Here is a 12,919-nt window from a genome sequence, read left to right as displayed (position 1 = left end):
TAATTTGGTTATTGTATTTGAAAACCACTTCAAATGTTTGGGGCAGAAAACAGAAACATAATGCCACTTATTCCACAAATCCCCTGTGTGGAATATGTGATGGTCTCTAGAGCAGCTTCAGATGAAATGGATTCTTCCAAGTTCTAAATCTAAAGGATGAGTTCTACTAATGCTTGTGTTATGCAACAGGTATTCTGCGCCAATTCCAGTCATTTTGTCATGAAAATCATGTGTTCAGGCCTTATATTACTGAATCCCACATAGTTAAAGAAGCAAACACCTCAAAGTGTGAAATGAGTGTTTAAGATTGGGCTGCAAGCCCTTTCTTTGTGTACAAATGACCTATGATTTACAGAATTATAAAATTGTAGAGTTGGAAGGGACCCCAGGGCCATCTAGTCCAACCCCTTGCAATGCAGTAACAAAAGGGAGGTTCTCCATAACAGCACTGAGTATGGGCACATCATTATGCATATATTTCTCCTTGGTACAAGAAGCTAGAACTGTGCAAGTTTCAAATGACTGAATCAAGCTTTACCTGAGCAGGAAGCTGAAGCAGGGATGGGATACAGAAGAGAGACACAATAGAAGAGGCAGCAGCAGCAAAGGAAAGCACAGAAGACAGAGAAAGTCACTTTTAGTACTATTAATGTGCCTTATAATTGATGTTTGTGTGCGTTTTATATGTAGTGTGTGTTGTGACACCAAGACAGAAAGAAAAAAAATAGCCTGCATTGTTAGCATTCACTGCACATAGTTTTAAAGCAGTTTAAATTTAATATAAAGGGATGTTGTCAAGTTTACATAGTTGTTTCATTTTGGGTGAAAATGAACAATGCTTCCTTGAAAGGAACATGTGGACACAACAGTCCAGTACAGCAGTTCTTTCACAATCTCCATGTACTGGGGAAAGATGAGGAAAGCCTATATTTTTGATCCATTTTAAAAGACTGGGTTCTAGGCAATGCTAGCCCTGCTTGGAGTAGGCCTGCTGAAATCAATGGACTTCTCCTGTCTGTGGCTCTACTCTGAGTAGGACGAGTTATTGGCTACAACTCATTACAGTTAAATTACAGCCAAGGGAGTTCCAAAATTTCTAAATCTGAAGACAGAAACTAACTTAGTAATCAGTGCAAGTGAAATAGAGGCAATCTGGGATGCCAATTTTTTCACATTCCCATGGCAAGACATAAAACATAAACATCTTCTGGTCAAGGCTCCTCATCATATACCACAAGTCTCCTTTGAGAACAAATAAGGAATCATGAATCTAAGTCAAAACAGATAGATGTTTATCAGTATGTGACAGGCAATGCTTAGAGAGCTACAAGGCCTGGTGCAACTATTATGGAATCCAATGGGAGTAATACCATTGGTTCAGTGGAGGGTAGGTGGGAATCACATGAACTTAAGTTCTTCACAAACAATCTATGTGTACCAAATATATGGCTGAAGACAGAAACTTAGATACAGTAAAGCTGAAGATACAGAACAATAGGTTGAGATGAAATGTTATGAATTTTAAGAAGGTGGACGATAATGATAAAATGCAATGGCTTCTTATAAAATTCCCATTTTTATCATTCTTAAGCAGTCTTTGTTCTCATTATAATCTCATTTCTGCTCAAATTGTGGTTAATATTCTTTTATTCTATATTCTGTTATAAACTTGTTTTATTAAGAGACTCCTATTTTCGTCTCCTGTAAATGCTAGTATTGATTGCTAATGCCATAGGTTGCACTTCAGTGACCCTAAAAATCTGCAGTTGCAACAATGCAGAATAATATTGGTTACTATTATATATAAATATCCTCAAAATAATATTTCTGAAATTAGTCCCCAGTAAAAATCCCTTTGTTGAAGAACAGTCTGCTTTTAAAGCAATTTTGGTGGTATATAAGCAAAATTATAAATGAATTAAATATAAGTAGATCTGTGTAGATCACCTACTTATTTATTTCTTAACTGCAAAAGCAAAATTTTCTTCACTGTTGATAAGATATTGTACCATCTCCTGTGACAGGAGATAGAAGATGGGGCACTTGATGCATGCCCATCAACTATCATTTGCCAGCCACTTGCTATATTCTATTTTTCATCACCCTAAGACTTTTATTAAACAAATTCCTTTTCCAAAGTGACTGGGTTTTCTGGTTCTACCTCCACAGGGCAAATTCTCCTATTTGCTTTTATAGTGAAACAGGCTACAGAACTGTTACTTAAGAGTGATACTCCTATGTTCTAGTACCGAGAAAGTCCAATGTCAAACAGATTACCTGATTACCAGCCCCAGATGCAGACATAGTCTGTTCTGAAGGATGAATTATGCTTGGTTGAAGTGACTGAGGAAGTGGAGGCAGCTGCTGTTGCTGCTGTTGTGAAACTGCTTGCATGTTCTGGGTGTGATGGGGAGAGGGAAGAACTTCATTCTGAATTATCTGCTGGAGGGTAGCCTGGTACATCTGCTGCTGGGAGAGCTGGGCTACTGCATGATGTGCTGGCAAAGCTGACACTCCTGGTGGAGCTACAGCGAGTAATGGTACTGGAGCAGCCGACATATTTGGCACAATTGTTTGGCAGGGCAAGACCAAGGAAGCCACAGAAGTATGAGGAAGGTTGACCGCTTGCATGGGCAGGGCAGGGGAATTTGATGTCAGTGGCAGAGCAGGGTTCATGGGGAAGCTTGGTAAAATCACAGCTGGAGGAAAATACTGAGAAGGAGCAGGTATAGGGGGCGCATTTGCAGCAGGTATATCAGACAAGTTTGGAGGGTGGCTATCAAGTCCTGCCAGAGGAGTAACTGCAGGAATGACGGGAAACTGAGGAATCTGAAAAAAAATATAATATTACGTGAATTGCAAAGAGCGTTCCAGGCTGGCACATTTGCCTTACTAATATGATAAGTACGATGAATAGTGATTTCCGCCCATTTTCTTGGTGTACGCAGAGAGCAAGCAAGATTGATTTTAGAACAAACAGAGAAGAAGACTTGAAAGCAACTGCGTGTTAATCTGAGCAGTTCAAAATTATTGCAAAGGAAACTTACTAATCATGCAGCAATCTATTAATAATCACTCGTTCTATGTACCTGCACTAGAAACATCTTTGGGCAGGTGTTTTGCACATCTCCCACACTCAGGTTCTAAATACCGCTGCCCTGATTCAGAGTTTTTCTATACACGTGTATAAAGTGTGTGTGTATATATATGTGTGTGTGTATGTGTATATATATATATATATATATGTGCATAATATATACATACTATAATGCATATGTAAATATGTATACTATACATACAGTATACATGGAGCTCCTATTTTGAACAGGCTTTCTTGTTCGGTTCAGCAGAGTGCCATGCTATGCAGAGAGACTCTTGTAACTTGAAGTGAAGGGAGAATTTCCTGACCCAAGCCAGCCCAGGCATTAGGCAGGGTGAGGCCCCACCACCTCCACCAGCATCATCAGCACCAATTTCAGGCAAGATCACATCCATTTTGGGCAATACCTCACTAAAAATTGGTGATCTTGCCTGAAATCAGGGTTGATGGCGGTGGTGCTTTTCTGCCAGCAGGGCGGAATTTCCAGTTTTGCCTCAAGCAGTGAAAAAGGACACACCACCCCTGATTCTGCCCATATTGAAGTTTCTGCAAGTCACTGCAATTTTACGGCTAAGTCAGGGCAAACTTATTTTCTTCTGCATGCAGCTTAATGTTTTCCACAAATCAAAATACTGCAGTGTTTCTCAAACTAGAAGTCTGTGCAAGGGTTTGCATGTTGTATTGGTAGAAGATCTGCAAGTGTTAAAATTCAGCATTTTCCAAAGTGAGGATTGGAAATCCACTAGAATCCTTGATAAGGAAGATGGGGGTGTTGAAAGGTCCCAACTGCTGTGGGTTCTTTTATTCCAACTGGAGACGATGTGGTGTGGGGAAAGCAGGTATGCAAAGGAAGGGGAGTTTGTGTGGGTGGAAGCAATGCAGGGGATATAAGAGCTGGGAAAGCATCCTTAAGGAAGTTCAGGATGGGCAAAACATGTTAGACTGAATTACAATTAGAAGCTGGGACGCAATTACATATAGTTTGAGAAACACTTAACTTGCATAATAAGCCTCCAATGCATGCCATTCAAGGTACTACATTTTATACATTTATTATACATTTTTAAAAACTGGGTGATAACTATATACATATGATTAATCCTAATCATTACAAGCAGATATGCACAAAAGTGTTCAGCATTGAACAACAAAAAAGCCTCATTTAATGCATATGTGTGTGTGTGTGTGTGTGTGTGTGTGTGTGTGTATCACAGGATACTGAAGATATTAATCCTTGGAGTTACAGGGATGCAAACTGACATGCATTTGAATTTTCAGCACTAAACCATTTTTGGAAGCTCCTGCTTTCCTCATTTAATGCACATTTAAGTATTATTGCACACTAGCTTGTGTTCTAAAAATACTGGGGTACATTTTTTAAAAAAAAAAATTGCATGTATTTTTTAAAATAGTTTGCATTATTGAATAAAGGCACGATCGCTCGGTTGTGTAAAATTTTGGAAATGGTAAAATTGATTATACAAGGATACAAATTGCACTTCTTTCATCACTTATGGTGACTAACAGTTGTATCTAGGTATAGAATGCATTTCTACTCCCATGTTTGCTTCCATGTTGAATGCTCTAGGATTCAGCACTTGACAGAGATGAAGCTATTTACTGCCCACTCTTATCTCCCTTTGATAATCTTTCTCTCCTCTATCTCTGAACAACCAATCCATGTGGAAATTGAAAGCAATTAGCATTGGTGAGCACAAACTCTCTAATAGTATATGTACTATCTGAGGAGGCCTCAATTGGTGGCAGGAGAATTTAATTTGGCTATGGGATACAGACCAAGCTACCAGCAACTCAGCTTCTGAAAAAGAGCAGGACATGTACCGTATCTCCTCAAGTGGAAAAAAGGCAGGAGGGAATCTGAGCAGAAATCCAGAAGATAAGTGAGCCATTTTCCTTTGAGTAAGGAACAAAACCACTCTCTTCTTCTCTCTCTACCCCTCAATTATATGTCCATTCTTATATATTAAGTTAAGCATTTAGGGGGAAAGAACCAATTTCCTGGAATCCTAATTTTAATTTGATGTGGGCTTTAAGAGCAGCTGAAATTTCCCACTTTGTGGAAAAAACCGAGGGAATCAGAGTGCGAAGGGACTTCTGAAAATATTGTCTGAGCAATGTGTATGCCTCACTGTGTTCTGCATTTTTACTTTTCTCGTTCTTTTAGTTTTAAAAACATGGTGAGTGGCTTGATATTGCCAGTCCTACTACTACTGACCTAAAAGATTTATTTGCCACCTCTTTATCCATACTCACCAGTACAGACAATCACATTCTTTCTGGTGGACTGAGATCACAAGGACTTGTCTGTGTGTTTGCGCACGCGAGAATGCATGTGCAGTAGGCACTGTGCCCAAAGTGCTTCTTTGTGGACATGGATTTGTCAATCTTTTCCTTCTTGTGCACCCTTTGTGTGTCATGGAATGCTGCTCTCAAGAGTCACCCAACCTTACACTGGCTTTTGAGGAAAGGAAGGGGATGATGACAGGAAGCTGAAAAGCTAGTATTTGTGTGCAATATATTGTACACAACCATTGTCCTGAAGCAGAAAGTTTCCTTCACAAATACTGGTGGAGCAATTGCACTAAATGCTCAAAATTTAAGAAGTTTGTTGCACCAGCAAAATAAATGGACATAACAACTGGTGTAACTGTTAAGAAATATTTTGCAGAGATACTGAAAAAAATAAAAATCGTGTGTTATAGAGAGATATACCCACACAATTTTTTAGACTCAAGAATATATGAAATATATGGGGGAAAAAATGAAAATGTAAATGCTTTCAAAATATGTGGGCACCTTCTCTCTCTCTCTCTCTCTCTCTCTCTCTCTCTCTCTCTCTCTCTCTCTTAGATAAGAGACAAATGCATTTGAACCCAACATAAGGCAGTGTCAGCTATTACTTAACATGTGGATTTAACATAGGAAACAAAGTGCAGGAAAATCTAATCAGGCCAGGGACCTTGTCTTCAATAGGCATCTTCTGTTCTGGAAAAAAGCATTGTGGGGTCCCCTCCCCCATTCTGATACAGTCAGAAAAGGAGCAAAGGTACTTGTTCACCTTCAACTTATTGTTCAGAAAATCTATTATAAGCCACTGAAAAGCATCTATATTTCTGCTGCTAATAAAGGAAGTAACAACCTGAGCACTACAATAAGGAATGAAGGCGGGGGAGGGGATGAAGGTAAGTGAGACCTCATGGGGGGAAATGGAGTCATATTTTGTCCATCATGCAGAATTTTCAGTATCTATGGCCTGTCTACCCTACTACTAATTACATTTTCAACAAAACAATTCAGAAAAATTAAGACCAAATGGAGGACAAGGAATGTAAATAACACAATTTATTCAAAGAAGCCCAAACATTATCTTTATTGCTATCTATTTTGGTTCACTGGTTGATTGGTCTTTGTTTTTGCTTTTCTTTGGTAATCCCTTTGTGTCAGCTGTTCTGTTGTTTTCACTGTCCTGCTTTGCTTTTCCAATGGCTGGAAGTCTCTTTCCACTGTTCCCTACCTCAGTTGTTTTTGCATACATTCAGAAAATGCAAAGCAATAACAACAAATGGAGCCTGAGGAACATTAAAATGCTAACTGGCTTATTATGGCACAGAACTTATTGGGGGCTAGAGCTCACGCCATCAGATCATAGACTTGTAGAGTTGGAAAGGAGCTTGAGGATCATCTAGTCCAACCCCCTGCAAGGCAGGAATATGCAGCTGTCCCATATGGGGATCAAAATTGCAACCTTGGCATTATCAGCACCTCCTTCTTCTTTGGCGATCACTTGTAGCCGAGTAAGATTGTCTTCCGTAAACATGGTTTTAACAATGAGTCCGTAAGTGACTGTGGAGGCCAATTCTGGACCCACACGTCCTTCCACAGTGGGGACATTGGTTCCTGGGCGGGGGTTGATCACGATGTGGATTTGCCAAGCGTGCCTTCCTCCTAGCATGTTTCTCCCTTGCGTTCTGCGTTTGAGTGTCTTCAAAGCCCATGACACCTTTGGTAAAGGCTGTTCTCCAACTGGAGCGCTCGCAGCCAGGGTTTCCCAGTTGTCGGTGTTTATACTACTTTTTTTTAGATTTGCCTTGAGACAGTCTTTAAACCTCTTTTGTTGACCACCAGAATTACACTTTCCATTTTTAAGTTCAGAATAGAGTAGTTGCTTTGGAAGACGATAATCAGGCATCCCACACTCTAACCAACTGAGCTATCCAGGTTGATGCACAAAGTGTCATTCTTTGCACATAAAACAAAGCCAGAACTTCAACAGAACAGACGATGTAAAGTGTGCCTCTGGAATTTTTCAGTAACAGTGGCCATGTCTGGGCTGGTTTCAACAACTGGAAGACCAGTTCCAGATACTGGTACTTAGAGGCTACTCCTCAGCCCCACAGCATTTTAGGTATTGCATCCTAGACGTTTCCATTTTATCTCCCATACTTTTAAACATCTATATGAATTGACTGCACTAGGTAATCCAGAGATTTGGAACAACGCCTCATTTGTATGCAGATGACGCCCAGCTCAGTTTCTCCTTTATATCTGAGGCAACGAAAGTGCTAAATCAGTGACTGAGACCAATGATAGATGAGGTTCAGTAAGCTGAAGTTCAATCCTGACAAGCCACAGTTTTGGTTCAAATACATTCTCTTTCTTCTCTTATAGTTAAAACCTAGATTTTTGTTTGCTTTTCCTACTTTTATAATTTTCTTGAGAGAGAAACAATTTGCTCTGCTTTATAAACGATGCCGTTTGCATATTATAACCACCCCTTCTCTTTTGTGTCAGTATTTAGACTGAAAGTCTTCAGGCAATGATGTATCTCCTTTAACTTTTTTGGATGTGCTCAATTTATTTTATGCACTATACAATTAAGTAATAAAAATAAATTTCCTAAACAAGATGCAAATGCACAGAAGCCACATGCTAATTGCGAAGCCTGCCATACCAACTATTAGCTGTGAAGTTCTACCAAAATTAATTACTTATAACAAAATAAAGAATGTTTATTGAATTCAAAGGTTAGCTTACCTGGCCAGGTGGGACTGTTGGAAGTTGCTGCACAGGGGGAATCTGCAGAGGTGTGAGAGATGCATTGCTAGCTGCCACCTGAGAACTGGGAGTTTGATACTGGGGCAATAGGTGAGGTGCAGGTTGCTGCACTGGGCAAATGGGCTGGTTGGCTAGAACATGCTGTAGAGGAGCTGGAGGTGGGATGGACTGCTGGTAGAGAGAAAAAGGGAGTACACCGTAAGTTCCCAAAGTGCTCTGGCCATGGGGGATAACTTATTTGTCATAGGCACTACCTGATACCTCAACATAGGTGCCAACAACAGCAACAGCATTCTACCCCCCTCTCTGTACCAGCTAAAGTGCTAAGAAAATAATAAATTAACACTGTTAAGAGAAAAGTTGAGGGGGGAAAGCCATGTAGTCTAGGAAAAGCCATCGCCTACCACCTACAGACTGGTTGAATCATGCCATAGTGATATAGCATCATTCCATTGTGCATTGTGTCCCAGGACTGCACCAGAGGAGCAGCATGTTCAGATTCCACATCCCCCACAGAAAATCACCAACTACCTCCCTGTTTTTGTGAGAAATGAAGCAACATGGAAACTGCAGAGGCGCTATCTGGGCCAGTACTAGGTAGGTCACCCAAAGTTATGATGGATGAAAACCTTATTTTCCATCTCCAAAAAATGAAATGTATCCTCTCCTCCTGGTCATGGAAGAAAATTGAGGAGATGAGCTGTGGAAAGGACCGCAGGTAGGGATGGAGGCTTAAAAATTCAGCGCTCCCTGTCTTTCTTGCATATTAAATGGATGCAGCATAATTATAATAACTCATTTTAGAATTTGAGCACTGCATTTGAAGATTACACCACACTTGTAATAATGCACAAGCAGGCTTGAGATAAAGGGTAATCAAACACCCTTATGTTTATTCAGCATCTTCACTTAAAAGCAAAACAACAACTAACTACTTACCTGCTGGCTGGCTAACACAGGCTGTGATTGTCTCATCTGGACAGGGGCAACGGAGGTGGGATGGACGAGAGGAAATGGGATTGCTGGTTCTTGATAATGTTGTGGTCGCTGAGAGACAACAGCAGGTGGAGCCTGAACCACTGGAAGTCCAGGCTGAAGGGAAGAAAGGGGGGGAAACTACTTTAGAAAACTACAACCTGCAAAAATTATTGGCTATCAGGACAGCCAAGTTGTGTTGTGAATCACTCCTTAAAGGCAATCTCGTAGCTGTTCAAGAAGTGAGGCCCATAAACTGAGTGGACCTTTTCCTATGGTAAGCAGAGACGACAAAACTCAACACCAAGTTTTGTAATCCATACTTGGTAGAAAATACAAAAAAGACGACACAGGAGTTATGGCTGAAAGGATGGAACGAAGCTGCTGGAACCTCAATTCCAGTGCTGTGATCCTATGAATACCTTGAATACAGTATACTCAAAATGTGTCCACAAGAAACAATAATGGTGTATGCATACATGCTAAGAACATAACCTGCAGGTGCAGTAAATGTTTACTGGAGACCTCCGTGCTTCCCTTGTAAGTGGGCAAGGAGATTTCTTTCTTTCTCTTTTTCTAAAAAAAATCTTTAATAAGTATGAGCATTGGAGCAGAAAGTCACAGATGGCTTTCTGTTTTTTACAGCCTTCATTTACACTGTTCTCTGCCTTTACAATGCCCAAGCTGGCTGGTGTCATGGTGTCCACTGTTTCCACCAAAGCATGCAAACTTGCTACTCGAGCAATTAGCACTAAACGCAGGCAATTATCTTATGCCTGTGAGACAAGGCAAGAGTGGGATGAGACCTTATTTATTTATTTTACAACTGATGCAATCTGCCTTTTAGCCCATTATGGCTCACAAGAGAAGTATATTAAAATATGAACATTCAAACAAACAAATATCCACACTAAAGCAACTAGCAATAAAAGCAAGGTTGTAAAACCCAAGCATATTGTGTGATGCCTATACTTCCCTTTTCCCTATGACTCAGATGACAGGTGTGGGAAAACCCTGAAAGCATGATTATGGTACTGAGAAATGGTAGGGGGATTGAAGGGTAGGGGGAAAGAGAGTGGAGAGGAAACTGAGGCATGTTGACCTGCACTGAATCTCCAAGTCACCACCAACAGTTCCTAGCAGTTCCACATGAAGGTAAATAATGTATTTACAGTGCAGTAGTGACCATTTATTTCTTGGGATTGTCAGAATGAGTCAAACCAGATGGGGGACAGGAGATTTGCCATTGGATCTCCTGACCTTTTGACTGTTTACATATTACTGGCTTAAAACACAGAAAAGCTCATACTTATTTTCAATTCAGACTGGTTTTGGGGTTGAAATGCATCAGAACACAGTGTTTCAGAATAAATGACAGGATAGATATGGATTGTGGCTAACTGCTTCTCAAACCAGAAGTGGATGCACTATAAATGGGAGTGTGTACACAGCCTTCCTTAAACCAACAAAAGCAAGCAAGGAGTATGTGTGTGTGTATGCAATTTGAGCAGGACCAGTTACAGGGGTAAGGGAGATTAACTTCACGTATGCCAAATTTCCCCTCCCTGCAGAAGCTAATATGAAGTCTAAACATACAGCCTACTTTTCAACCATCTTCCTTTTGTGGGTAGTGATTTTTGTTTTTTAAAGGAAATGCTGGAGCATCCCATCTAGTTGGACTCTAAGATGTTATGGGAAGGCGGGGGAGGTGGTGATAAAGCAGAGAGCAGGCACACTAGGGCATCCATGCACCAGTCAGATTGCAGAATGTTTAGTTTTTAAAAGGAGAGGTGTCAAAGACTCAACCCTTTCTGAGAACATTTTCACTATTTCCAAAATGTATGGCAGAGCGTGGACTGGTTGTGGTGAGGGGAAATCATTCCATTCATTCTCTCCAGGGCACTGAAAAGTAATAAATGAATAGCCCCATAAGCTGATGCCTGCCCACAGCATATTTCCTACCCCGACTGTAACTTCAGCGCTTGGGCACTAATGCCTTAGAGAAGTCTTGTTTATTCACTAGACTCCACTACCTGAACAGCTTATGCAACCATGAAAAATGCATATACAAAAATGACTTTAAAGAAAAGAGAATTGAAACACATAAAGTACACTTTAAATTTTCATGAAAGGCAGGCAAGTGATTAAAAACAGCTGATAAACTTTGGGGGAGGAGGGGGTTTGCAATTAAAAGCATGCTGTAACACATTAGGAAAGGGAGAAGTTACTACGTATGTGAGTTGCTTTATATTTTTATGAATGAATAAAAAACAGCCATGTTAGCACTAGGTAGTCCACGAGTCGATAAAGAGCAGCTTTTTTGCAGAAATAAAAATGGCTAGCCAAAAACAAATAATGGCTTGTTAAAAAAAAAAAGCATTATTTTTTTTTTTTACAGAAAGGCAGGAACCCTATACAAAACATCAGAATGTATGTGGCTGGATGCTGAATGAAAACTTGATGTGTTAAAAGCCATATTACAAAGGATGACTTCTAGCAGTTTTCTTTGTAAGTGATTAATAGGAATATGTTGTATGTCAAAAAGACCTCATTAAAACATAATGTCATCTACTTGAAGTCTTACTCTGATGTAAACAGTGTTGAAGGAAAAAAAATGAAACATAAATGATCAAATATAAATTATTGTTGTGATGACTAAAATTAAGCAAAGTGCATCTGTATGAAAAAGTATTTTACTTTAAGAGTTTTCATTTAGATAAAAAAGCAATAACCAATGTTTCTCACAAATGTCAAGTTAAAATATTTTACTTTTTAAAGCTATCAGGAGTGTCACATCCATACTTCACAACTGAAAATCAAATGTTGGGTGGGCACTGAGGCACCCAGCTACATTGTTGAATTTTGCAATTGCACAAAGTTGCAGGCCTTTTGCTTTATATAATAAAGCAGCAAGATAAGATTAAAACTTGCAAGGTAGGTAGTACATTTATCTGAGGAACCATTGCAACAACAAAGGAAGGCTGGTACAATCACCAAAGCTATTCCCCTCCCCCGGGTTAAGAAAGCGATGCTGTCATGGAATTCATGGGACCATACAAACTAAGTACACCTTAGGTTTTATTACAGGCATTTTGGAGAGAGAAAAGGGAAAAGTAGGGCAAGCATGGCTTTTCTAATTGATTGAAAGTCATTCCGGGTCAAACAGGATGCATTCAGTATCATTCTTGGAATTGTTCAGTCTTCTAAGTCAAGCGAGGAAGCAATGAGGCATTCCACCTACCACAGCTCTGGCATCTTTTTTACAAGCTAGGCTGCTCCCAATGTTTGGTAGGCCTTGAGTCAGGTAGTCATTCTGCATCACTGAAGTCTGATCTGGACCAAGCTTGTGGCAACACTGGCAACATTCTGCCTTGCTGGCTTGTTCAGAAATAAATTCTGAACATGGGGCTTTCGTAGGCGTGCTTGCTGTTTTTACTGAGGCAGAGCTGTTTTGTGGGTTAATTAGATGCTGCACAGGTTCATTTAATAAAGACAGGTCTAAACTTTTGCCATAAAGCTTACTAGTTTCATGATGTGGTTGAGATGCAGAGCTGGTTTTTAGACTATTGCAGAGGACGGAAGGAATGTGTATAGCACATTTAAGAGGCATTAATAATTCAGTTTTGTTCAGATCTGCTCCAGAATGCAGCAGATGAGCCAAGCACTCGTGGCAGGTTGGTTTAATGAGCATAAACTCGGCAGAATTTGAAGACTTCCAGAATCCCGGTAGCTGTGATTCACTGGTTTCATTTTCCTTCTCCTGCAATG

The 12,919-nt window shown here is 40.0% G+C and overlaps 1 protein-coding gene across 32 annotated transcripts in view; it reads right to left on the bottom strand.

Annotated features, from left to right (window-relative positions):
• Positions 1-12,919, bottom strand: part of WNK2 (WNK lysine deficient protein kinase 2) — a 108,422-nt gene that overhangs the window by 46,981 nt on the left and 48,522 nt on the right. For 12 of the 32 annotated variants that reach the window (XR_014545333.1, XR_014545334.1, XM_083602838.1 and 9 more), the window contains 3 exons: positions 9,116-9,268; positions 8,156-8,347; positions 2,278-2,829 (listed from right to left, as the gene is read on the bottom strand). Coding sequence is in view for 29 of the 32 variants with exons in the window: in XM_083602838.1 (XP_083458964.1) it covers positions 2,278-2,829; positions 8,156-8,347; positions 9,116-9,268 (897 nt within the window). In the remaining 3 variants the exon portion in view is untranslated. Of the gene's footprint in view, positions 1-538; positions 551-2,277; positions 2,830-8,155; positions 8,348-9,115; positions 9,269-12,919 lie in introns of all 32 variants that reach the window. The other 20 variants (XR_014545332.1, XM_083602830.1, XM_083602829.1 and 17 more) reach the window with 6 other exon arrangements.

Source organism: Podarcis filfolensis (assembly GCF_964270895.1).
Source record: "Podarcis filfolensis genome assembly, chromosome: 2".
In the NCBI taxonomy this organism is placed as follows: Eukaryota; Metazoa; Chordata; class Lepidosauria; order Squamata; family Lacertidae; genus Podarcis; species Podarcis filfolensis.
The sequence above is the reverse complement of the archived record's forward strand: the minus strand, read 5'-3'. Positions and strand labels throughout refer to the sequence as shown.